This window comes from Chamaea fasciata, unplaced genomic scaffold (genome assembly GCF_029207755.1).
Source record: "Chamaea fasciata isolate MVZ Bird 193981 ecotype frontalis unplaced genomic scaffold, bChaFas1.0.hap1 SCAF_8, whole genome shotgun sequence".
In the NCBI taxonomy this organism is placed as follows: Eukaryota; Metazoa; Chordata; class Aves; order Passeriformes; family Sylviidae; genus Chamaea; species Chamaea fasciata.
In genome coordinates, this window is record NW_027094093.1 from 8,379,825 (window position 1) to 8,406,655 (window position 26,831).

Consider the following 26,831-nt stretch of genomic DNA (forward strand, 5'->3'; position numbering starts at 1 on the left):
TGACTCATTGCCCGTTTTTAACAGCATCTTTATCGATAAAGTAAATAGCCAGAAAATTACTGTAGAAAAAAAAAAAAAAAGTACACCGCTGTGGGCTTGTCTTTTTATATTTTTAATTTTTTTTTCCAGCTCGCTGGCTGCCACTGCAACCAAAATGTAAATCAAGTCTTAAATGGAGTCTTCAGTTCAATCTGAGCTGGTTTTGGCTGGCAGACACACAGCAGACTTCAGAATTCATCCTTTTTCCACGACAGAGAAATAAGTGCTCAGAGCAGTAGATGTACCTCCTTCACTCTAATTCCAGAGCTGATAATATACAAGATTACCCCGTACTACACAGTACCCCTAAAACACAGCATTCCTCCACATTTCCAAGACATGCAATTTATCTATACCTTTTTTTGCAAAAGCATAGTTAGTCCATGTGATTTGCCTACTCACCTACTTCTAGTTCAGCTTTTACTCTAGCTTACAACCTACACAGCTTCCCTTACGTGTCCTGACACTTTGCTCTGTAACAGAGCAGCTTCTGTGACAGCAAGCAACCCTTTCCCCACCACCTCACAGGCCTCTCAGCTACTGAAAAATAACCCATCAGTGAATATCAGAGAAAACAGTCAAAAATCCACACCTGAAAAGAAATTGCAATTGTTCAGGATGTCCCATTTACACATAGAAAAGTCAGTATTCTGGTAAGCAAAATGAAATAAACACAACAGTGGCAACTTGTAAAAGCCTACATAAACTGAGCTATCGAGCTGACATGGAAATCCCCTGAGCTGGCAGTTAAGGACTTTCTTCAGTCATTGTGACAAAAAAAAAAAAATTTAAAAATCACAAGAACAGAGAAGGCAGGAATTACACCATCCATTTATGCTTGCTGTCACAGTACTCACTGTGGGACAAGCTTCTACAATGCAAAAACAAGCACAACCACTTTACAATCCACTACAGCAGAAACTACCTAATTTTTCTTATCTAAGAACGTGGCCTCACCAGTCCTTGGTATCGTGGATTCTGGATTTCTATGTCAAGTTACCACCTGCATTATGGATGATGGGTATTTGTGGAACTCTGCCCTCCACTTTAGCTGTTACTTGCACCTTCCTTACAAGCCACTTGCATCAGCCACACGTACAGTTTTAGTGGGGATTAGCCTTTAGAGCTGGGCCTGCCCAGTTCTTCATGGAAATCTTTCTTTTACACATTTCCAATCCACATTGAAGTGTCTGAAGGCATCTTCTTATAAAGTCGATTTTCATCCCGGACAATGCTGCAGGAAGCAGGAATTGTATCTCAGACATAAAAGCATCTCTCCCTGACTACGAGGAGATACTCAGCACAGCAGACTACTCGTTTCCTTCACCTGGGGAGCAGCAGTAGCCATGTCAGGGGCAGCCAGTGTTGAACCTTCTCCTTAGTATTTATTGATGCCAAAGATTCGAACCCCATGCAACTGTGGCAGCTTGGGGATAAGCACGGTCAGGAGAGAGGCTGTGTTGAGGATGAAGTGTGTTGGATCATACTTTGTATAGAAACTCGTCAGGAAGTACCTGCAGGAGGAAAGGGAGCAAGCTTAGCTGATGGCAGCCTTGTCTAAAATACATACAAAGCATAGTTAAAAGAAGCGCTTTAGTGATTAGTAAGGTTTTACTGGCTAACATCTGTATCTGTATTAAATATCTCACCTGAGGCTATAGAGTATCTACAGCAAAATTATGGTCAAAGTCTCATCTTCCTATACCTCTCGAGGTGCTAAAAGGCAATGCGTAGTCTACTGTTTTCTTCCAGCACTTCTCCCCACCTTGAGGAGTTATATATATTTTCTCAGTTTATATATAATATATTTTCCTTTACGGGCCAACTTTCAAACATCATGCAAGATCTTCCCTCCCCTGTCACTCTGCCATGTAAGTGGACACGTAAATTTTCTTCAGGGACAAACAGAAAGACTTTCAGAGTCGGATATTAAATATGTAGCTGATTTTTCTTAGTTACACAACCACACTTTTGTCACCAGAGACAGGTGTATAGATTTCCTAAGCCATTTGCGTAGTGTAAATACAAGACAGTATGTACAAAGCAAAACTGACACCAGATCCCCTTCACTGAGGACTGACACACTCTCAAGTTGCAAAATGGTTAATAAATGCTGTCACAAAAGGAATTAGTTTAGATTTTCAATATTTATGACTTCACAATCTCTTAAAGAACTTCAAGAGTTAACAGTAAGTTTTCATCACAAAATTTCTAATCATCAAAATCTGCCCCATTAATAACTGTTTACAAACTTTGACTGCAGTATGTGGAGTGTCAAAAGCAGAAGAACGACTGTTGATTACATAGCCTGTAAACAAATACTCCCTACAGCTGTCATGTAGAAATGAACAAACAAACAAAAAAAAAGACAGAAAATCCTTTTAGACTGTAAACTGCAACCCATTATGTTGCAGCTTTTGAAATCATGGCTTTATGTGTCAATTGATTCATAACACAGTTTTGAACTCACAGAATTATAGGAGAGATTGTGAAGAACTTCCTTGAAGATGTGAATTGTACTCCATAATCCAGTTGTTCCCAGTGTGTTAGTAGCCTAGCTTTGCCCTGATCAGGTGTTTCAAAAGGAGTTCCCTTTACTGCATGCAAAAACACATACATTCCCTAGGGAAAATAAAAAGTGAATACAGAGGCACTTTTAGTAATATTTTAAAATAACTGTTACATTGTTCAATGCATTATAAAATTTAAAAAAAAAAAAAAGACAGAGTGAGTGAATTCTCACCCAGAAGAGCTGCTAGCCTGTAATGACAAATTATTGAAGAGGAAGGAAGAGACAAGAAGTGATTTGCCTGAGACTGTGCAGTCGTTGGCAGAGTCAGAATTAAAGCCCAAGTCTGTGTGATATCCAATCCATTCCCTTGCCTTCTACAAGTAGAAGGCAAAAGTTCCATGAGTTTAACAGAATTTTAACAAGCACTGTAACAAGCGTGGGGCTGCTGATTTGTATCACCACTTTCCTAGCACAGTGTTAACAGGGTGATCAGTAGAGTGTGCACAAAGCAAAAATCTAACTACAAACACTGACAACATCACAGGAACCGCTGAAAGCTTTCTCAGCCCCATAACAGCTTCAAATCCTTAGAAGCTGACTAAGCATTCTGCTGAATACCATCTGTCCACCTCTTTGCTGCTGCTTCCCCTTCAACATGCTGAACTTTCCTTGTGACTGTTCCTGTTTGATGGGAACATGCCATGTCTGGTTTGTTCTGAAAGACCAATTTGAGCCTCTTGGTTTCAAATAGGGGACTAAACCCTCTTCCTGTTTTAAAAAACACTTGTTTTCTATCAAAGAGACCACACCAACTCCAAGGAAGAGTCTCTACGAGACAATATCAAAGATTTCTTTCTTTTTCTTATGCACATACAAAAGTTTTTATAGAAAGCTTTATATAGAAACAAAATCACATTTCTTCCAAATTCTTATAACGGAGGTGAAATCTCAGCAAATCACTTCATGTCTCCTTCCACATTTCTTTGGAACAGCCTCCAGCCCAGAGCCCTGTGAACCTAGGACAATTGATTTGTTTAATTATTTTTTTGATTCATGACGTTTGCAGTGTCTCAGTTTTAATAACCATAAAGACACTTTTAGGACAGATCCAAATGCTTACTCCACATTTCACTTCCCGGTGGTACTTGCATAAAAAACCACCAAAAATGCTTTCAAGGTTAGCTAAGAGTTTTCTATCAGTGGAAATCCAAGATTTTTTTTTTTTTATTTTGTCAAATCATTTGAGAATTTGTTTCCAAAAGAAGTGCCATTTAAATTCTGAACTATCCAACAGTGCAATTTACACTCCTCTTCTAGTGTTCCACTACAAAACTACTTGCCAGTGCATGCTCTCATCCCTGTTGTCATTACAGCTACTTGCAATGAGTTCAGTAAGGCATGTGGAAAATATTTAGTAATACTTGTCTCTGCCAACACCTTCTGAAGTCAGACATGTCTGATGCTGTCAAAGATAACACACAAAACGCTCTAGTGACAGTTACAATTCCACCAGTCGTTTAAAACCTATCTACAAAACCAAAAAACTCAAATAAAAATTAAAACTTTACATTCAAGAGGACAGTGTCCATCCTCAGTGAACTATCATTTTTCTAAATGAGGAAGGAGCTATCTTTTTGTCAAGTCTTGTTTGCTGGTAATGTTAGAAAGCTGAGCTAGCAAACCTCAAGTATGATGTAAATTGCTGGGTTATGGCCCTCTTTTCTCTAAGCATGGCAGGACCAATATAGATAGCTGCACTCCTTTTAGTGATTACAAGAAAATGATAGCATCCTGGGGAAAGGAGCAGAAAGCAGCTCACAAAACCTTTTGCATACAAAAGTCATCATGCAAATCACAACCAATTTGTTATTCAGAGGAATAACAAATGGTTTCAGGGCTGGGGTCAGAGTAGTTCAGTTTTTCTCACTGCTTTCAAGCACGATCTCTCTAATGTCATGTATGGTGACAACATTGTATGCTGAAGTCATTCTGATCTATGTAGCTTGGCCAGAAATCAAAAGGAGAATGAAAGAAATAGAATACAAATATTTCTCTTAAAGGAAATAGGTAAGGTGCTAAAATTAAACATTTTGGGATACTAACAGATTTATGTGGAAAAATTAGTAGATAGTGTCCAAGAATTAAAAATGTGATAGTTTATGGATTCAGCACAGGTCTCTAATAATATACAGACCTCTGTGAAAGTTGCTTGGCATGATCATTTCACGCCTGCAACCTTCCAGCCTAATTAAAGGCCGTACAAAGGAATACATAACTACATAAACAACATTTCATGTCTTTCGTGCTTAAACTGAAAGTGGTCTTGTATCACTCCTCCTCCGCAAAACAACCAATCACTTGTGGATAGGCCAAGGAGAGGTGGTGTTTTGGACAGCAGGATTTCACTGTCCACACAGACTGGCTACTCTCCTCTTCCCTTGCTACTGAAAATAAGCACATGTGAACAACATCTGTTGAAATTCTGTTCCAAGAGAGGGTACTCACCAGGTTGTGAATGACATTGGTTAAGGTCCAGGCCACAGGGACACTAAAGAAGGGAATGCTGAGCAGGACAATGTGCAGCATGCCGACTCCGAGCGCGTATGTCAGCCACATTCCACGGCTGTTCATCACCCGAGTGTTGGGATTTACCTCGCTGTGGGCAACTCCTACGTTCATTTTTACCCTGTAAAACAGATCTGTTTGAAGACTTGAGTCTGCTGTTACAGAGGAGTACTTAACATATGCAATTTTCAAATGTGGGAAAAAGCTGCTTTAAGGAAGCAGGTCTGGAGGGAACACAGTGCATAAACCAGGATGTGCCTCAAGATCTTCAAACTATGGTTTATAGAGAAATCAGAACAAAGGGACAGTTGGGAACTGTTTGCTTAAAACAAGTCCAAACAAATAAAACAAGCCTGCTACAGAAGGGATATTTAAAAAAAAAAAAAAAAAGTTAGTAAGCTGTGATGTCAGAAGCTAAAGTTGCAAAGCTGTAAGAAACCAAGCTAATAACTTTTATCCTCTGAATTAAGTTTCTCCATTCATGACAACATCCAGAGTTCTTTTCCACTTGCCACATCAGGCAATCTTCCTCCTCTTTCTTGTTCATGCAATGGTTAGTGAAGAATTCCGCATATACCAGCTGTCCAGCCACTGACTTCTAGAAAGACCAATGAAGGAGTGATCTACCCCTCTTTTTCTTGAAGCAAAGTGCAGATTTCTTCCCCTTCCCATCTGTCAGTTTCCAGACAGACATTTCCATCTTTTAAAGATGGAACAGGTTCAAAAGTTTTCTAAGCAACAGACAAATGCAGAGATACACCGGATAATTTCATATGCTGATATATTCTGGAAATTGGCAGAACATACCTACAGTGCCACTCTCGTCCTTTTGCAGTAAAATTTGTAATGATGATTAAAAAAAAAAAAAAAGCAAAATTATTGCTTACTTCAAACTCACGTGATCTCTGGGACTATGGATATTCATTTATGGGAGCGGGATGAAGTTCTTTTTTAGCAATCATCCAAATCAGAATACAAAAGCACTGTTTACCCAGCAAAACCAAGCTTGCTTTTGGTAGGAAGTTTGTTTCTGACACTTACTTAGTGAGGTATAGAGTGTAAAATAAAGATAAAATACCCGAGTATTCTGCAATATAAACAGCAGCAGACTACAAACAGATACGCTGAACCTGAACCGGGGCACTGCCGACCTTAACCAGTACCTGTGGCAAGGCACTCCAAGCCGTGCACTGGCAGGGGACACATTACCTGCGATGGGCGACGCGAGGCTGTTCCTCTCTCCCTGGGACGCAGCACACGCCGAGCCGGCACCTAGACAGACATCTTGACGTGACCCACCATCCCTTCCCATGCCAGCCCACGATTCCGGCCCGATCCCAGGGGCAGCTCGCTGCACCGCCGCCTTTCCTCTGCCATCCCTCCCTGGCCGGCCGCGGCCCCGCCGCTGCCCCAAGGCCGGCCGTGCCCGTGGCCTCCTCTGCAGCCCCGGCGCGCAGGCGGCCCGGGCCGCCCGTCCCTCCGCCCCCCGCCGCGGCCCCACCTTTCCGCAGCCCCGCGGCCGCCGAGGAGCCGGAGCGGAGCGCCGGGCGCCGGCCGCAGGTAAAGCCCGCAGTGCCCGTGGGCAGGGCCGGTCGGGAGGGGAGCGGAGGGGCCGGGCCGCGCCGCCCGCACCGCCCACGGGCGCGGGGCGGGCGCGCAGGTAGCGCAGCCGCGGGGCGGCAGCGGCAGCGGCAGCGGGCGGGAAGCGCCGGGGCCGCGGCGCCGCTTCCCGCGGGCGGCCGGGCCGGGGCGGCGCCGGGCACAGGCCGGGCAGGCCCCGGGGAGCGGCGAGCGCCGCGCAGAGCGGGAGCCGCGCCCCGCCGCTCGCAGCGAGAGCCGGGAACCGCGGACGGTTCGTGGGGTTCGGGGTGAACTCGAGGGCCCGCAGGGTTTATCGGCAGCTTTTCGCCCGTTTTTTCGTTGCGTAAACCAAAGAATCGCCTCAGTGCCTGCTGGGGAGGGCCCCCGAGAAAGGCGGTGCTCGGAGGGGGAGTGGTTCCTGGTGTGGCTCCAGACGTCTGTGGGGGCCGGGGCCGTGAAGTTTAGGGCGATTTTATTCCCGGTTTAGCTGGGGATGTGTAGAATCGCAGTTGCTGGCCTGTCGGAGTTGCTGTGAGGGATCCAAGGGTTAGATTAGTGATGCGGCTCCCACGCAGAAAATGCTGCGCTGTCCCACAGAGCGCAGTTGTAGCACGTCTGGTCCGTGAAGAGTTACAGTAGTAGGTGTCTTGAGCTGAAATACGTGTCTTTTAGCTAAATGGCATGACAGGTTGGATGCCTTTTCATGGGTAGGACGTCCCAGAGGTCCCTCTCTGCCTCCCACCGGATGTTCCTGAGATGTGGCCAGCATTTCGTCCCTCAGTTCGGATCCAGGGCAAGGATGGGCACACCGGGAGCTGGTTCATCTCCCAGACTGCCTGGATCAGTCAGTAGATAGAAATTACTCGTAGAAAATTTGTCTTTGACGTCTGCAGTGATTCTGTTTTAAGAGCCTCCCATATCCTAGTAAGTGTCTTTTGATGGAGAGACATCCAGCTCCCATCTGATTTACTGCCGTGAGTAAATCATGAAGCACTTGACACAGGAGTCCTGTACAGTGTGTGAATGCCTCAAAACCTGCCTCTCTGAACACGTAGACATGATATTAACATGGGTTAATACCTTTTCTCGTGCTCCTCTTGTTTTCCAGTGGATGGAAAAACGATTTGTCCGATCCTTTACCACATTTGAAAGGCAAGCTTCCTTTGCAATGTAAATAACAATAATAAAGAGAAAACGCCTTTGTGGCTGTTCCTAGAAAAGTTTCAGTGCTGCTTGTACTTCATAACACTGCACTTCCGCCCCGTCCAACCCAAGTAACCACATTTTTACTTTGGCTTTTATGTTTAAAGAGTAGCTGCCTTTAGAAGGATGTTGAGGCAGAGAAATGTCCTGTAATTGTTGTACCAGCTGCATATACCCTGCAGGGCAGTGATGCTTAGGGGTGTTGGTTGCAATCCCTGACCAGGTCCTGGCTGTGTCAGGAGGAAGTCTGCGTTTGTTCCATTCCTCCACGTGTGCTCATATCCTTGGGACAGGTGCTGAGTGTGCAGTCTGGGCTCTTCAGCAGGTAGCCTGGACTAAATCAATGGACTGTCAGGATTGTTTGCCCGTCAGTGTAAATAGCATTATGTAACATAACCCAGAGAGGAGACGCTTGTGTGAACCATTCTTGAGGTGCAAAGTGCTGCCTAGCACTGCTTTTTCCCCTGCCTCTCTCATATGCGTATAAGACTGTGGCTGAATTCTTTTGTGGCAGGCTACAAGGATCAGCAAAATAATTTTCCTGGGGCTTGACTGTTTGTGTCAGTGTAGGTACTTAAACAGATTTGGTATGCATTTGCATACCAAAGTTCACAGATCTGTGTACAGTCTCTTCATGGGAGAGTGTCTCTATAATATAGCAAGAATTTTATAACCCCTTGTATTTCCAATAATTAAAAAAAGAAATCTCCCCTGGTTTATGAGGCATCTTCACTTTCAAGTGAGAGATGGAGTGATATAGAAAGAAAAGTACCTGCCTGAGGGCGCACAGTACATCAGATCAGAGAGGCAAGACTGTAATGGAGAACTTTTTTGGGTTTGGTTTTCATTTTTACCTGTAGATCCAGTTGCCATTGAATATGGCTTTTCCTCAGCACCACTGTTGCCTCCCCATTTCCCTCCCAACACCTACTGACTGCAGAGGAAGCTGGGTCCTACTGTAACTTGAACATTTCACTTTCCAGCCATAATGTTGTGTTTTTCTACATTTAAAAGTTCCTGTGAAATAGTTTCTTAGAAAAGTGTGATTGTAGTGTTCCTTTTACATTTTTTTTCTGTTCTTTTTCTGTGCAGCATCCCTGAATCTTATTCCACCATGAAACAGCTGCCTGGGGAGACAGTTCGTCTCCTTTCAAGTTCTCAGGTGATTACTTCAGTTGTCAGCGTGGTGAAGGAGCTGATAGAGAATTCCTTGGATGCCAGTGCTACAGGCATTGATGTTAAACTGGTAAGTCTTTCTCTCAAAAAGAATTGGATATAAAATAAGATGCAAGGAAAGCTGTTTCACTGTAAATGTGATTTTTAGGCTATTGTGGTTTGGGGAATGGTGATGATTATATATTTATACATATATATTTTTACCTTAAGTAGAAGTGGTACAAAATTAGTTTGTGTTTTTGAGGCCCTACTCTGAAACAGTAAAGCATATTTGTGCTTCTGAATGTATCATGGGGAAAAACTATCACCTTTCTTAATCCTCCTTTTCCTACTTAAAATTTACATTTTCTGACTAATAGCCTGTTTTAAAACATGTTGGACTTAAGTTTGCTGTTCGGCAAACTTAATGATGTATTTAATGCTCATTGCAAAGTATTGCAAGAAAAGTAAAAATGGAGACAATGGAAAAGTTTGATTACAAAACCAAAAGATGTTTTTGTTACACAAATCGTCACCCTGTCTCTAATCGGCATGGTGAACTCTGGCTACTTCTAGTTCTTTATAAACTATTCAAAAAAGTTGACATGTCACTCAAGGATAGTTTCTGGCAATAGGAAATACTACTTTTAATAAAGAATTTGAGCTTTATTTCCCAACAAATCGGGTAAAATGGGTAAGTGGTCAGCTTCTCTTGCTGTCCTGTTTCTGCTTTTGCAGTGTTTTGTCAGCAGCTGTATAGCAGCAGTATCTCCTGCTTAGTAAGTAGGAAGGGTTGTTACGTCCTTTATAAATGTATGTATGCAGAACTGTATCTAATTTCCTTTCTGCAAATAACAGTGAATGTATAGGATATTCTTGAATGAAGCATTAGACAAATGCACTTAACTAGGAGGGCAGTTCAGTTTCTCCTTGTTTCTTTGTTTCTCCTTTTCTTTCTGCTATATTTTCTGAATGAGTCTATAGAGTTTTTCCATCTGAGAATGTTTTCCTGTAGATGCCAAGGAACATGTTTGTTACTGCTCTGAGTGAGCTGAAGATGTTCTGTCTGTGCTATGGTTTCTCATAATCTCTGTCTTCTCAATGTTTAGGTTGCAGACTGTCTTGCTCCATGAGTAACTCCAGAGTGAGCAGTGTGTGCACAGTGGGGTTTAAGGGTACTGATCCCGGCAGCTGTGCAGTAACTGCAGGAAGTGAACAGAAAGGTTTTGGAGTGTTCCAGAGTGGTTGGAACAAACCTTGCAGAGGAGAGAGCCCTCTAACCAGTGTGGGTTTCACAGCACAGTAACCAGCTGTGTCCCAGATCTGTTAAAAAGAGCATTTTTAACCTTTTTCAGTGCATGAGTCATCTACACTACTCTTACATTCTTGTGTCAGTCCAGGCCAATCCTAAACACTGTAGTTCCAAACAAACAAACCTGGCTTTACACAAGTTGTCAGCTATTGAAAGAGATTTGATGATTATTCTTCTGTGGGTACTAGGGGAGGAGAGAAAACCTGCACTCTGCACAACTCTAGACAGTAATACTGTAAAACAATGTATTTTTTTTCTGGTACTTTTTAATGGGAAATTAAAGTAACTCTGACCATGTAATAGAGGTCAATGACCACATTAATTCTGGATTAGTTCAAAAGCATAACAGAAAAGAGAAACCTTACTTTTTGTAAAATTCCATTTTACAGCTTGATGGCTTTTGCCTGAAACCGCAGCATTCTCATTGTTCTAATCTTTTTCAGATGGAATAGGAGGGCATAGTTTATCCCATTTGCCTGAACAAAAGTAACAATTACTTTTTGACAGGCAGACAGGAATTAACCTGAGGATGGAGTGGGTCTCAGATAAGAATCACGACAGTGGAGAACTGCAGTGGGAAACTTTGGCTGGTGTTTATGTCTTGACTGACCAAACGCCCATAGGTGATGTTATTTGGCATCTTTGCGCTGTGTATCAAAGCTGAATCATACTGATTGGCATCAGTGACCTGGCAGAGCAACCTAAACGTTTCATGGGTTCATAACCTTGGTAAGACTCAGCTCATGATGTTACAAAATACAGAGTTTAAGCACTGTAATATTTACATAAAACATGCACAAATAAAAATGAATAAAATTGGAAGAGAAATAGAGACTCGTTCATGTAACATTTTGATTCAAGATAAATCTCACTTTTCTGAAGCAGCTAACTGGTCTGAAAGTAAAAATTAGAATGGAAAATAGGGGCTCATAGTAAGATTCTCAAACCTTTCTTTAGCACATAGAGCAGCAAGGTAGAGGGTTTCCTGCCTCTGTTTCCTTACATGTTTTTGTGCTCACTGGATGTGTATTGCCTCGTTCTGTTTTTTTGCCCAGTAGGAGGTTGACTGAAACATGAGCAAAAACATTGTTTTTTCACCTGAAGTCAGCGTTGGCACCATTCATTACAACAGGAAGTGAAATGTAGCCGTATTTCTGTTGCGGTTCTGAGCCTACCTAGAGGCCTTTGATGTTTCCTTAAGCAGATTATGTGTGAGCACAGATGGTTTCTTTAGATACCTTTCTTTTGGTTTTGATTGCATCACTTTTTTACTTCAAGAGATAACCTTGTGAGTACATTATAACTTTTCATTACTGTTTTCAGGATAGGCCCAGGTAGGACAGCAAAGTTTGTTCTGTTTAATCAACCTGCTTTCAGTGATCAACCATCCCATGCTCTGCCCAGAATCAGTGGTGGCAGCTGCTGTTTTAAGATATTTTTTCTAAGCAAAGCTAGTTTTAAGGTCACCTAGATGTATTACACACTACAGCACATTTTTTTGTGTGTTGCATCATAATCTTTTCAAAGAGCCAGTCTTGCTTCTGTGACAGAAGCTTAGTGATTCTGCAGCTCGGATTACTTTCTCCTCCTGGCTTGTTGTTCTTCTGGGTGCTACTCTGTAATGTAGCTGGAAAGAAGAATTTTTTGCTGCACTTGTTTGAGATGCTGCAGAACCTAAATTTCATCTTTCATTTAGCTGTTGTAAATATCTGGGTTTCATAGTTTTACCCTATTTATGCTGGTGCTTACTGGAATGACATACTTGAACTGGAATTCAGTAAAATATGCATTGCATGTATGTAAAAGTAAATAACAAAGATTGAACTTTGCTTCCTTGAAGGCTGTTCCGAAAGGGCCTCTAGGAAGCTTTACTTGTTTTGCAAAGAACTGTATCTCTTTACAAGCTTTTTTATTAGCCTTACCATTCATGCCTTGCCGCCCATTAGAATTTCAGCTTCTGTATATTGAACTTGGAAAACAGAACTTGCAAAATGTAGTGGAATCACATCAATCAAAACTGAAACCTGAAACTGGAAATGGTATGAAGTGAGGGTCTGCTGAATTCAATGGATGCAGAGCTGCATTCAAGTGACTTCAAAAAAATTGATACCAAGTAGGTAAGAGAGGGGAAAAGTGATGAAAAATCTTGAGCTTTGTAGCTATAGGTCTCCTTTTGAGCTTAGGTTTTGCTGTTTCCAAATCGCAGGGTATGAATTATGCTATTTAATTGGAGAAACCATCACTGTTATCCTAACATGGTGTATTTTTCTCTTTTTTTTTTTTTTAATTTCTTTTTTTTTTTTTCCTTAAACAGAGACATTTAATGGTTGCTCAGTTCCTCCAGACCAGCAGAACTTTCACTTCTGTATGGAGAGTTAGAAGCTGTAACCTTAGCTGCTTCAAACTTAGGTCTTAATTAATTTGGTTGTTTTACTGCTCCTTTGTGTTTTGTTCTTTTTTTAGGAGAATTACGGGTTTAGCAAAATAGAAGTGAGAGACAATGGCAGTGGAATCAAGGTTGATGATGTTCCAGTCATGGCAGTTAAACACTACACCTCAAAAATCAGCTCTTCTGAGGACCTTGAAAGGCTGACAACTTATGGTTTCCGTGGGGAAGCTTTGGGATCGATTTGCAGCATCTCGGAGGTGAGCACTTGCTATAAATGTGTAGGCCTTCTGGTACAATTTTTCTTGTCTGTATGTGTTCATGAAAGTTTTATTCTACGCAAAGAGTTTAAATGTTCCAGTGACTTGCCAGGCATGTGTTTGTGTGTGCTGCCTTTCTCCTCAGTCTCAGAAGCCACGTCATCTGAATTTCTTCTTTGTGTCAGTCCTGCCTTTCTGTCACACAGGTCACAGCAGTGCTCTGTTTATTTTGCTCAGTCAGAGCAGGTAACAGACCGATTGTGTTGTAGTCTCTTTCCTTTTGTATCAGGGAGTATCATATCAAAGAGCTTGGCTGGCTTTGCTACTTGAGTTAGGGTAAATTAAGGGAGGAGCAGCAGGTGATGACCGGGAGAAGTAGTTTGAGGGAACTGATGGCCCACATAGCCACCATTCCAGTAACGATTTCTGCCTTGTTATCTAGGAGATCAGCAGTCATGGGATCTTGCTGGACTCCTTATTGCTCTTTGACATGTATGTGACTGCAATTGCACAAACTTTGTCCCTATGAGTAAACAGGAACCTGCTACCTGACCTATCTGAGTCCGAGCAGTATGTTTGTGTTAAGAGGATTGGCAGTGTACTAATATTTGCGACTTAGCCTGTTGGCTAAAAATAAATACATTTCCTCAAAACCATCTGAAAAGTGTTCATTCAGGCTGCTAAAGGCACAGCACAGATCTGCCAGATCTCTTGTGCTCTCCCTGTCTGAATTCATTCTGCACCAAGGTCAAGTTTTGGGTTTAAGTCTGCCGAGGATTAGATGGTGCAGGAAGGAGCCGATGCCTGTGCCTGGTTGGAACCATCAGCTGCTGAGGTCAGGAGAGATGGTGTTACAGCTTCACTCCTAGGTACCTTGGGCTGTGTTCACATTGCACTAAGCAGGAGTGGGTTGTGTATTTGGATGGAGATTTCCAAAGATGCTTTCAAAAGTGCTGGTGTTTTGATAGATGATGACAGACCTCAGTCATTGGTTCGTTCTAATGAGCTCTCAGAGCAGAATGCAATCTGTCCAGAGCTTCTAATCAGCTCCATGGTACGTTTCATAAGAGATGGGAGGTGGCCTGAGTGTATGAAGTGCTTTAATAGGTATTACTCCTTGTATCAGTAATTATGTTAATTAGCACTCCTGGCATTAACTGTGTGCTGCCTACCCAAACTGCCTCCTGAAATTTCAGTTTGAAGGTACTTTGTTATTGGCCCTTAAGTAGGTCTGCAATACTGTGATTTCCAGTTAATCAATTACTGTTTTTCTCTCCAGGGACATGACTGAATGCTGTATGATTCATGTGAGACTAAAATAAACCAAAATATCCCGAAACTCTCTATGTGTGTTAAACTTTGTCTTCCAGGTGGTTAAAAGGCAGTAGTTCTGTTATTCACAGTGTTGGAACCTGAACTCTGATTTATGACTGCTCTTGCTAAAGCAATCCCTGCATTGCTTTAGTAGCTTACAAAACTTGCTGTGACTGATGGCCAGATATGTTTAGGTGTGGAAAGATAACATATTGTTTTTTTGAGAGTAGTCTTTAAGTTTGTGGAATCCCACATGAATTTAAGTTGTCATAGTGTGTTTGTCTCCCTGAGGGAAAAAATGCAGAACTGTCAATTGCTAAAGTTTACTTAATCTGTGCTAGAATAGAAAATAGAGCAGTGCGTTGTATGTAGATCGTAGGAAGTGCTGTGCTTTCTGAATTAGTGTGATAGAAATGCTTTTAGTTAAATAGCAGGAAATGTGCAGAATAATATGTAATATTTCTGTGCCTGTAAGAAATACCTGTTGAAGAAAAATTTTATAAACTAATTAAATGTAATTATGGTGACTAAAGTAACAGAGTGGTGAGTGTGGTATCAAAGCTTACCTCGTCTAATTCTGAACTTTGTCTATCCTCAATTAATACAGGTTATTTTTTTAAATCACTCTCTTCAGGTTTTGGTCACAACAAAGACAGCTGCTGATGATTTCAGCATTCAGTATGCTTTGGATAGCAATGGGCACATAACCTCTAAAAAGCCTTCCCATCTTGGGCAAGGTAGGCTATTACTTTTGTGTTATTGCAAGGTGGCAGATGTATTTAGTGTCTCTCTGAGGCTCTATCTGATGTTGAAATACCTGTTGGGTACTTGTAGGTTGAGTATGAAATCTTTGGAGCTGTAAACGTTTCTTGCCTTATGTCTGTCAGCTGAGAATGTGTTGTCATAGCATAAGAAATGATATGTCTTCAAAGTTGCTTTAGATTGTAATTATAAACTAGTTGCTCCTTCTCTGACTCACTTCTTTAAGCCGACAGTGGAAATAAAACTTTTAAGAATTAAATGCTCCAAGTCTGTATATGAAAGATTTCTTCAGGACCAAAGTAATGTTTTTGTATGTAGTAAATCCTTGCTTAAAGGAGGAAGAGTTGCCCTGCTGCCATACATAGGAATTGCTGGAAGCAGCGTGGCTGTAGGACCAGGCAAAGTCACAATTCCTTCTAACCTGCAGGAAGGGTGTGTACCTCATTTTTACTAAGGGTTCTTTTTAAGATTTAGCCTGGTTAATTTTAAGATTTCCACAGCCAGAAAGCCTGCAGGTTGCTATGCCTTGCTCTGGCATATTTAATGCTTTGTAATATCCTTATGGGCTAGGAATTTACGTGGTTGTGTTGGCAGATGAATATTCCTCCTCCTACTGTGTACTGTACCTTGAGCAGAGATATTTGGCACTTTGGCTTCTACCCTGAAGCAAATGCTTGTGAAGGCCCTTAATGAAGCACAGTGTTCATTTGCCTCCAGATATGTGTGATTAGATTCTAGTCTGTTAATTAATCATTTTGCTAATGAAGGCTCACTTGTGCATTGAGAGAGTCTTCAGCTTTATTTGGTGCTGATTCTTGCTGTTGTTAGTGTGTATGAAAGAAAGCTTAATGCTACAGTCATAACTCTAAATAAAGGAGAAGATTCAAAATTCTTGAGATGCCTTTGGGGGGGGGATGACTGCTAATTTGGTATATTTCTTCTCATGCTAATAACCTGATTTAATGCAGCAGCATACTGACATGTCTGTTTAAATAAAAATAGTTTCCTCAATATCCAGTCAGTGATTTGCTTTCAGTGTAATTTCTACTTTATTTTTTGTCACCTGCTTGCAGGTACTACAGTAACAGTCCTAAATTTGTTTAAGAATCTTCCTGTAAGAAAGCAGTTTTACTCAACAAATAGAAAATGTAAGGAAGAACTGAAAAAAGTCCAAGATCTACTGACAGCATATGGTATCATAAAACCAGACCTGAGGATAACATTAACACATAATAAGGTAATAATGAGGTTTTTTCTGTCAGCTATCTAAAGGATCAGTTTCTGATGAATCGATGCAGTTCATGTAGTACTTATATAAAGCTTTCATTCCTAATGTTTTTCTTTCATCATAGCTCTGTTTTGGACTTCTACTTACTTTTTCGTTTGATAGATGTATAGTTATAATGGCTACAGATTTTGATGTTAAACTCCTAAAACTCAGGCTCGGGTATTTTTGGTCTCTTGCAACAGATGCCTGGTTAGATATATGAAATATGAAAATTATTATACATGCTTGTGGTTAGTAAAGATGGTGGTGATGTTTTGCAAACAAAGAAGTGAGAAATTTGCTAGACCACAGGGCCTGATAAAGTGTTAACCAAAGCCATCTGAAAAAAATTGAAAAACTTACTGTTTTAGGCTGTCCACCTGGACAGAAGCTATAGTTCACACAGGCAGCTTGCTGTATTCTGAGTCATAAGAGCTCTATACATGACAATGATTTTATTTTAAAAGGCTGGAAAGTTCAAAACAATTTGTGTCATTGGCATAAGAACAGTAACATATAAGGACAGGACTGGTTGCTCTTGGTTTAGACTTGAGAGGGAGGATGAATGCAGAGGTTACTTGTAGGTTACTTTGACTTCACTGGATGCTGAATGGCAATTCTGCATCACAGCTGCAGCAATGACATGTTGAGTAGTTCACCTTAACCTGGCCCAAATGTAACATAACAAACTTCATTGGCTGTACCCCGGCTTTTTACACGTCGGAGGGGGAAGCTGTGCTAATGAACTTCCAAGCTGCCACAAAGTAGAGAGTGACATCTCGTGGCCAGATCCCTCAGCTATTCTGTTTCTGTTCTAAAATAATGCTGTTTGTTGATACTTGTCATGCTCATTGAGGCTTGATCAGTTACCCATCAATCAAACCCTCACACTTCAGTTCCTTTTCAGTGGGAGTAGGAAAAGGCACTGTGTGCTCTTCTGAAATGGCAACAGACTTCCCTTCTTTTCCTGGACTCATTTAACGTGCTTTGATTGTATTTATGTATGTATTTTTAAAAATCACTGTGTAGATACTGTGAAAAACTAAGGCTGGCTACAGAATTAGTTTTTCAAGGCTGAGAAAGAGTAGCTGCTTGCAGTCTTATTTCATTGAGGTCACTGAGAATTTGAAACCAGACATCTCGGGGTGTCTGCTTCCAAGATTCTGTTGGGCTTCTCAACATATCTACCAGTGGTTCTCAATACTGGCCTTAAATGTTGGTTAATAAAACTAATTTTATCTTCTTGGTGGTTTGATTTTGCCCTCTCCAACAAGTTACAAATGCTATTTTCTTTATGGTAGTTTGATTTCATTCCTTCGATCAGACTGTTGAGTATCTTGGTTTTTTTCTCTGCTTGTTTTAATACTGTGGCAGTAAGGTAAAAGAAGGTGATCACATATATTTTTCCCAACACTTCCTGCAAAAATGTTGTGAAGGGTGGCATGATGGTTCCCATTGCACATTGGGGTTTTTTTTTGCACTTCTGTTACTAGCTTCAGAGGTACATTCTTCAATACCAAATTGAGAGGTTATATAAATAGGTTAAAAAGTTTCATTAATTGTAATGACAGAGGTTTTTTGTATTCTTCATTTTTCACTGCCAGCCTTTTGTTAGTTTAATTTATCTTTTTTAAAACGGAAAAGAAGTGAGGAAGTGCTCAAACATTTCATCACAAGAGGTCGCTCAGTAGCTGTTGCTGAGAGGGAAATTAAAGGCTTAAGTAGACAGAAAGTGTAGTCTGTCTCTGTGCATGTGGAGATGCTTTAAAATTAAAAACTGAACCGTACTTTAAAAACTTTGAATTCAGATTCCTGTCTTTCTACTGCCATTGGCAGTGAAAAAAAGTCACTTGATGTATCACACCCTTTAAAAAATTTGAAATTCTGAATTTCTTGTGTGTAGCAATTTGCAGTTGGTCAATGGTGATTTGTTTTATCTTATCACAGAACATGAATATTCTTTATTTCTTTTGCCTCTGTATGCTAAATATTGTTTTCATTACAGTTATTAATTTGGATCTGGAAGGTGTTTTTTCTCTGCAGACACTGCAGCATATCTGTGCTATAGTAATACTCTGCTGAATAATGTTGGTGATTTTTTGTGTGTGTGTGTGTGTCTGTTATATTTTTGTTAGAAATGTTCTAGGAGAAAGAATCAACTCATTAGAATAGCTTTATGTTTTATGTAGCTCACAGATTATGAGTCATTTAAAAGATAAATTGCATATGCAATTATTCAGAGGACTTCTTAGAACCCCAAATTCTTGAGGCTGAGCCAGTACTTTCTGTTGCAATGGAAGAAGATACATGTTGGGAGTATGATCAGGTTCTGGGCCTTAAAAGAGCAAGATAGCAGAGATGAGCTATTGCAGAAGGAGACAAGGAAAGATGGATTGAAAGACTAGAAAATATAGTAAGTGAAAAAAGTGCAACTGAAAATGTATTTCAAGGAAGTTTACTAAGTAAATTACAAAACCAGCACTTAAAAAAAAAAAAAGCCACACCAGAAAACAAAACAAAAAACAACCCTCCCCCAGAAAAACCAAATCCCCCCAGTTTTTAAAGTTCTGTATTTGATACAAAGTTGAAAGGGAATGGTGGGTTGGATGGGGTTTGAGCAACTGGTCTTGAGAAGGGTGTCCATGGCTGAGGAGTTGGAAGCAGATGATCTACAAGGTCCCTTTCAACCTAAATCGTTCTGTGAAAGCATAGATTCTGTGAAAGGCTTTACTTTCACAGAAGAATGTAGTAAGGCTGAAGCAGTCATAAAGTATCTGAGGTTAGGCATCTGAAAATGGTTACCTGATTGATTGCAGCAGAAACTTACTTTGGCAAGTGAGGCCTCTCATTGAGCTGTTGAAGTATAGATGGTTTAAGGATGCATGCTACATTGCATGTTGAATTTTCATCATGTTTGATTGGGTTTTTTCAAAAGGTGTGTGTCTTATGCTTTTGAATGAAATTTCCAGAATTTTTTTCTTCTTCCTACATTTCATGCCTGTGTTAGTTTGGCAGATTGCCATTAAGTATGGTTCTTTACAGAAAAGAAATCAGACAATCCTCTTCCAGCCCTTGGTTGATTTTTAGTGGGTAAGAAAATAGACGTTCCCTATTCCTCCTCAGATTTATTTATTGTGGACTATCCATCAGTGGCTTTCCAAGATAGGAAACACTCAATTGCTCTTTCTGCTCAGAATGTTTTGTTTGCATTAGCAATAAATAATGAATCACTTTGCAGATCAACCCTTGAAGTACTATTGCTATTTTGACAACTTGGATTAGCTCGTGCTCCTTCTTTTTTATGAAGGTTTATCCTGCCAAGACATTCTTTGAATACTGATAATGTTGATCCTCTTGCCAGTATGGTTATGTTAGAAAGAGGTATTTTTCTTCTTTCATCACCATGTTCCTTGAAAGCATATTGAATAATGAGACAGCCAAATGGAAATAATTTACATGAGTATTCAGCAAGTTTATTTAAAGTTAATGTTATCTGAAGGCGTGTTAAGAACATTTCAAAGTCAGCTACTGCTTAAACTGCCTCAAACCCTTCATCCCCAAATGCTGTGTTCTAGCAGCCTGTGAGCTCTGTTGTACCTAAGGTGGTAAAACACAGCTTTTAGTAGTTCCAGCTCTTCTCTGGAACTGCAGTTTTCACACTCTTCTCTGTTTAATACCAGTAGCCCTCGGCTCAGCCTCCACAAACCACTGATGTTGAAGAAATACTCTTCTGTTTTGTAAGACTGATGATGTGGAATGCTTTAATTCTGTTTCAGTTGCCTTTATTCCACAAATGCCAAAATGAGCCAGGACACCCAGTAACTGTGCCTATTTTAACAATACTAGATATTATAGAGCCAAAAACAATTTCAGCAACAAATGGTTTAGATGGTGCCTATCAGCAGGTCATACTGTGCACAACTAGTCCCATGTCTTGTGCAAAGTACAGATGGGCCATAAGTAGGCTCAGTAAATTTTCCAGGTCCTGTTGAGGAAAACTTGGCACAAGTGAGTATTTTTTTTCCAGTGTTTTTCACACATAACATTTTGAAGCTTGGTCACACACAGTTCTGCCTAGAACTGTTTCTTGTTTGTTTCTTAAGAGAGTCACGAGTCAGAACTTTTGGATGCAAAGTCCATTTAAAAAGTCGTGTAATAACTGTGGGCAGTGTTCTTCCCCAAAACCCCTTTCGTTGGTGGTGTTGACTTCAAAAATGACATCTTTATGTTTTCTTTGCAGTGTCTCCTCTATTTTCCAAAGTTGCATAATCTTAACCAACAGTTTGTATGAAATAATCCAAATCCAGGGGTTTATTCTGTGTCTCTGTCCTCTGTAATAAGTGTGGATTTTCTGAGATTGAGTATGTTAGGGTAAATTCAACTTTTTTAATCATGTCAATATACTTTGCATTTATTCACTGTGATTCCAAACTCTGCTGTAGCTGCGTGTTGAAAAGAAATCTGAATTGAGCAGAAATAGCAGCACATCAACTCTATCTTGATTTGGAAAGGGTACTCTGTGTAATGTAATGATGATGAATGAAATCCCTCCCAAATCTGTGAGTCTTAAAATACAAAGAGGAATTATGATTAAGAATCTGCAATGCTCTGCAGCCAACACGCTTCCATCCTAACCTGGAATACAGCTCAGTCTTTGCTTCCATTCGTTGTTCAGTGACTTTGCTGGAAAAGCCAAACAGAGAGTTAATTATGGTGTTTTTTTGTGCTGAGGACACCTGTCCACTAGGAAATGCGCTGAGACCCTCAACTCAATTTACATCAGCCAGAGAACAGCTGCCAGATGGTAACTACTTTTGGTCACTACCAACCTGGTTGAATTTGAACTGGTGACCCAGAGGTGAAATGCTTTATATCCTATTACTAATTCCTCGAGGTTTCCAGTTTCTCATCCATCACTTTTTTCAAATGACAGCACAGTATATGTCTAAAATCTCAAAACAATTACTGTTTCACATATGCGGTGTGTGTTGCAGAATCTGAGCTGTGCCTTTGCAAGGCTTTTGCACTCACACTGTCAGCTTAAAAAGGTTTGTGGAAAAAAAGATGTTTCCAAAGCTGCATGGGAATTTCCCCTCTTCTTTAGCAGTGTACTTTCTTGCTGTTATGTATGTTATTTTTGTTAACTACCGGCTTACAAATGGCTTTTAAACTTCCCTTTATTTAAATAGAATTAGCTGTGTTGTACATTTTCTGAATCACAATTTTGGATTGAAAACTGGGTTTTGGCAGTAGTTTGATTGTTTAGGAGCCTTTATTTATTTATTTCTTCCTCCTGCTAGGGAAGTGGAATTTAATAGAATCTTAGAATATCTTGAGTTGGAAGGGACCCACAGGGATCATTGAATCCAACTGCTGACCTTGCACAGGATGCTCCAAGAATCCCACCATGTGCCTGAGAGCGTTGTCCAAATGCTTCTGGAGCTCTGTCATGCTTGGTGCTGTGACCACAGGCCTGGGGAGTCTGTTTCAGTGCCCAACCACCCCCTGGGGGAAAGAACCTTTTCATAGAATCAGAGAGAATCATTAAGGTTGGAAAAGACCTCCAAGAGCATCAGGTCCAACCTTTAACCAAGTACCACCATGGCCACTAAATGGCATTGTGAAGTGCCACATCTGCTCAGCGTTTGAGCATTTCCAGGGAGGGTGACTCCACCACTTCCCAGGGGAGCCTGTTTCAATACTTAACCACTGAGGAAATTTTTCCCAACACCTGACTTGGACCACCCTGGTGCACACTGAGGCCATTTGCCCTTGTCCCATTGCTGGTTGCCTGGGAGAAGAGCCTGACCCCTACCTGGCTGTGACCTCCTGTGAGGTAGTGAGCCATAAGATTGCCTCTGAGCCTCCTTTTCTCCAGGCTAAACACCCCCAGCTCCCTCAGGCTCTCCTCATCACACTTGTGTTCTAGCTCCATTGCCCTTCTCTGGACACGCTCCAGCACCTCCATGTCTTTTTTGTAGTGAGGGGCCCAAGACTGCACGGGACTTGGGGTGTGAGACAGTCACTGCCCTGGTCCTGCTGGCTGCACTGTTCCGCATAGGGGGCAGGATGCCATTGGTCGTCTTGGCCGCCTGGGCACAGGCTGGCTCATGTTCAGCTGCAGTCAGCCCGCACCCCCAGGTCCTTTTCCAGTGAGCACCTTAACAGCCACTCTTCTCCCAGCCTGTAGTGCTGCTGGGGGTTGTTGTGGTCCAAGTTCAGGGCCTGGCACTTCATCTTGTTGAACTTGACACCACTGGCCTTGGCCCATCAATTCAGCCTATCCAGATCCTTCTGCAGAGCCTTCCTGCCCTCTAGCAGATCAACACTCCCACCCAACTTGGTGTTGCCTGCAAGCTCACTGACTGTGCACTCAGTCTCCTTCTCCAGATCATTGGGGAAGATATTGAATTGGCCTGGCCCTGATACTAAGCTCTGGAGAACATCAGTAGTGACCAGTTACCAACTGTGTTTCATTCCATTCACCACCACTCTCTGGGCTTGGCTATCCAGACAGAGTGCATCCAAAAAGAGTGCACCTGTCCAAGCCATGGGCTTTCAGTTTCTTGAGGAGCATGCTGTGGGAGACAGTGCCCAGGACTTTATTGAAGTTTAGTTTACATCCACAGCCTTCCCCTCCTCCACTGGGTGGGTCTCCTGGTTATAAGAGGAGATCAGGTTCTCTCAACACACGTGACTGAACCTGTGTGATTAAAGCAATCAGAAAGCATATGACTCTCAGTAGTCTTTGGAATTCTTGAAAGGCTTTGAAGACAGATGTCTTCAAAGATGAAGATCTTTGGCTCCTTGTAATATCTGTTAGCTCCTCTCCTGACTTACCTCCTAACTCCCAAATCCAAGAATTTCTCCACTGTGTCATGGTCAAGAAAGTATTTTTCATTGAGAGGGTTCTCTTGTGTCATGAAAGGGAAATCTGAATAAGGAATCCATTGGAATTTGTAGAATGAACAGTGCAGTGGAACATGACTGTCTTTCAACAAATCCCCTTGATAGCTCTAATATCTGATGCCCATGGGATAGACAGGTATGTAGCTGCATCTGATGAGGAGAAAAATGGTGCCTTGAGTTTCTCTACAGCACATATCCCCTGCTAATTGTCCCAGCATCACGTACAGAATGGAGGGGGTTACTGATTCCTTAGGGTTGAGTATAAAATATCTAGAAAAATAATTGATTAGTTGCTAATTGTTTTATAAGCTAAATTGAAACACTGTTGTGATTGCTGTTTTCAAGGGCAGTTTATATAAGGGTTCCCTTTTAGTAAGGTAACTTACTGTTGGTTTTAAAGCAGGACACCAGTTAAGGTACGGAGCTGAAAAACAGCAGCACTTTTCAAGGCTGGCATTCTAAGGAATGTGGTGAAGACCTCATATTGATCAGTTTTGATCTTAGCAGATAGGTTTTCTTCCACTGCAGAGAATGTGCCAGCCCATGGAGCTGGGTGTCTGTGCATCATTAAGATGAAGAGGTTATAGATATCGTACTGGTTGATGTGGTTTTGTTTCCCTTGGGCTCAATTCAAACTTGGAGTATTGCTGCCTAGTTTTGTTCCTGTTTGTGTACTCTCTTTACAGGTAGGCAGCAATGCTTTTAATTGAAGTCTAATAAGCTATTAGGTTTTAAGTCAACAAGGTAAGGAACTTACTGGCCCAAAGAGTTATCTGCAGTGAGATCTCAGATGCCAGGGTGACAGGATTTTTGAAGCACGTAGCACAAAACTAGAGATTGTGAAATGCAGTTCTCTTCTAAAGAGCTAACTCAAGTTTACATTACCAGCCTACAGCTCACGTACAACTGCTTGCTCAACTAGACTTTCACACCCTCAAACTTTATTACAGGGTGAATAATATGACTGTCATGAAATAAATAAAGAAAACAGGTGGGGTTTGGGGTTTTTAGTACTTAGACTGAAAGTCTAAGTGCACTGCCATTATGTAGTAGTAAGCTAAATGGAAGGAGTCGGTTTAACTCATAGCATCATAATTTTGCTGAAGTAGCCACAGTTGGAAACAGCATCCCGTCCCAGCTCTAATTGAGATTTTCCTTTTATCTAGGATTCCAAATCACTGTAGCTGCTGGTAGAAATTCTAAACTATGAAGGATAGTTAGGGATGCAGAGCAACTTCTTTTTTTTACTCTCTGTTCTTCCTTGGGGTCTTTGAAGAAAGAAATACTGAGCAGCTCTTAATTCTCTCTAGTGCTGTATAGTAGGGACCCCAATAAGAAAAGGTTGCACGCTCTTTCTCCACACTTGACACATTTTTCAAGGAGTCTTTCTGCACTATTTGTGTTCATCCTGAAATAACAGATGCCTAGTCTGTATGTGTGTGGAGTCAGAGAATCATTTAGGTTGGAATGTACATTGTCATCCTCCACAAAAGCAGCCCTGTGTCCTAGGGCTGCATGGGGTGGAGAAATAGGTACACACAGACACACATCATTATCTTCTGCATATGTGCAATAGATTTTATATGCTTATGACATTTTGTAAGATCTGGATCGTGCAATCCCCTTCAATGAAACAGAGGGGTGGAATATATTTGGCTCGCTCTTGCAGAACCTAAGATGGGCCATATGTAATAATATATCTTTGAGTAGGCTGTTTCTGCAGCGTCATCATACTGACTAGAGTCAGATTCTTCCTTGGCTCATCCTAGACACCCGCTTTATATGACCTAGAAAAAAAATACGGGGGGTGTGTGAGGGGTGTATTTTTAGCTAAACTAAAGGGTATAAGCAAGGTTAAAAAAATAGGGTATTGCAGGAACCTCATGGCAACACTTTCCAAAATGGATGAAATGTAGCAGGCATTGTTTCTCTGGTTTTTTTATTGCCTGTTGATACATCTGGGGAATGTAGAACAATAATTTTCTGTAAATTACAAGCTCTTCCTATGTTGTTGCTTCATAATGTGCAGTCAGGGCTAAAAATGAATACACACTCTATTCTGTCTTTATATAGTATGTAAATTCAGGAGTTGCATGGCCTCTTTAGTTTGTGGCTTTAATTTAACCTACAGTGGTAACTATTTCCTAAAATTTTGTCCGTAGTACTGAGTATAAATATCTGGTGAGTATATGACTATTTAAAAAACTAATCTGAACCTATGACAGCATCTACTTTAAGTGAGTTTGCATTTAATAAGTTCTCATTTTCCACAACTTTCTTTAAACCACCTTATTTAAGTGATCTTTTCACAGTTCTGAGTTATCAGCCATTCTAGCAGGTCAAGCTGTGTAATAACCTTGCATTAATCAGCAGCTAAGATTTATATCTGTACCTGCAGCATCACACTAGGATACCCTAAAATAAACAGCATGATGTTTATATTAGTCATGTAACAAGTGTCTTTCTCAGTTTGGTCACATGCATTTAATTTAAAATATATCCAGTAAAGAAAAAAATCACTTGGCACTTTCTGTTTCCATTTTAAGTAATCAATTTTAAAATAGAAGCAGTACAGGATATGTTTTATAAGAGGAGCTATAAAGAAGAGGACAGATTCTTTCATCACTCCAGAATGTCTTTGAGGAGGCTTGGAGCAGGTGTAGAGAGAGGCTGAGAGGCAGCCCCAGGCCGTATTTCACCTCTGCCTCCTCTGGAGCATGGGGGGACTCCCTGCCAGAGCTGTGGACACCCAGCCCATGGCTCTGCTTACTCATTTCTCCTTCTCCCCTTTTTTTGTTCACTGTCCCCCAGTGTAAATTGTGTTTTATTATTTGAGGGATTCACCTTGCTGTGGAATAACCAAGCTGTGATCCAGCATGTGCCAAGGGCTGTCAGGCTGTCTCTAGGAGAGTATAGTATTCTGAATAACATTTAGGCGGGACTAAAAAGGCCCACTTCACAAATGCTGCAGAATGTAGGTGAAACTGGAAAATTAAAGATTCGGGAAATACTTGAGGGTCAACAGTATCAAAGCTTTACAATTCCACCTGTCCTGTGGGATGGGAATATCATGTTCCAGGAGAACCGTGCTCTTCTGTGGAATTCACCCCTGAAGGGCAGCAAATATTCCACTGAACAGGTGGAATTTTAAGGCTATGTATAGCATTTCTTGAGATGGGTGCATGTGTATTTTTTGCTCTCTCACCATCCTTTCACTTAACAGCCTGTACTTTAATACCGTGAACTCAGTTTGAATTTACTGGACACCTAATACCTACTGAAAGTATAAATTTTAACAGCACTGTAACATCTAGCTTAAAATGCAACATGCTGCATTGTTTTTCCTTTTATGTGTAAAGGTTGCACATTAAATACACTCAGGCAGCTAACAGTGGCAGAAATGAAGCGGACCAGAGTATAGCAGTCTCAATTACCTAGAAGCAGAAAACCAACCAAGGATAACATTTTTATTGTTGATACACAGCAGTAAAAGTCAGCAGATTCAGAATTAAGTATGTGACTATTTGGCAGAGGACTTCTAATTAGTGATAGACAAAAATTCACCT

At 41.1% G+C, this 26,831-nt stretch overlaps 2 protein-coding genes across 3 annotated transcripts in view; one reads left to right on the forward strand and one right to left on the reverse strand.

Annotated features, from left to right (window-relative positions):
• Nucleotides 1-11: 11 nt before the first annotated feature.
• Nucleotides 12-6,724, reverse strand: ORMDL1 (ORMDL sphingolipid biosynthesis regulator 1). 2 transcript variants are annotated; one of them, XM_066189570.1, is made up of 5 exons: nt 6,618-6,724; nt 6,326-6,388; nt 5,057-5,237; nt 2,510-2,661; nt 12-1,553 (listed from the first exon to the last, which is right to left on the reverse strand). In XM_066189570.1, the coding sequence occupies exons 3-5, from the start codon at nt 5,228-5,230 to the stop codon at nt 1,418-1,420; spliced, it is 462 nt and encodes a 153-aa protein (XP_066045667.1). In that variant the 5' UTR covers nt 5,231-5,237; nt 6,326-6,388; nt 6,618-6,724; the 3' UTR covers nt 12-1,417. The 2 variants fall into 2 exon arrangements, with proteins under 2 accessions (XP_066045667.1, XP_066045666.1); XM_066189569.1 differs by lacking the exon at nt 6,618-6,724 and having other exon boundaries at nt 6,326-6,582.
• The window catches only part of PMS1 (PMS1 homolog 1, mismatch repair system component), a 43,967-nt gene continuing 23,755 nt past the window's right edge, over nt 6,620-26,831 (forward strand). The window contains exons 1-5 of the mRNA XM_066189564.1: nt 6,620-6,676; nt 8,993-9,146; nt 12,831-13,013; nt 14,962-15,064; nt 16,163-16,326. Of these exons, the coding sequence (XP_066045661.1) occupies nt 9,015-9,146; nt 12,831-13,013; nt 14,962-15,064; nt 16,163-16,326 (582 nt within the window). The 5' untranslated portion in view covers nt 6,620-6,676; nt 8,993-9,014. The remainder of the gene's footprint in view (nt 6,677-8,992; nt 9,147-12,830; nt 13,014-14,961; nt 15,065-16,162; nt 16,327-26,831) is intronic.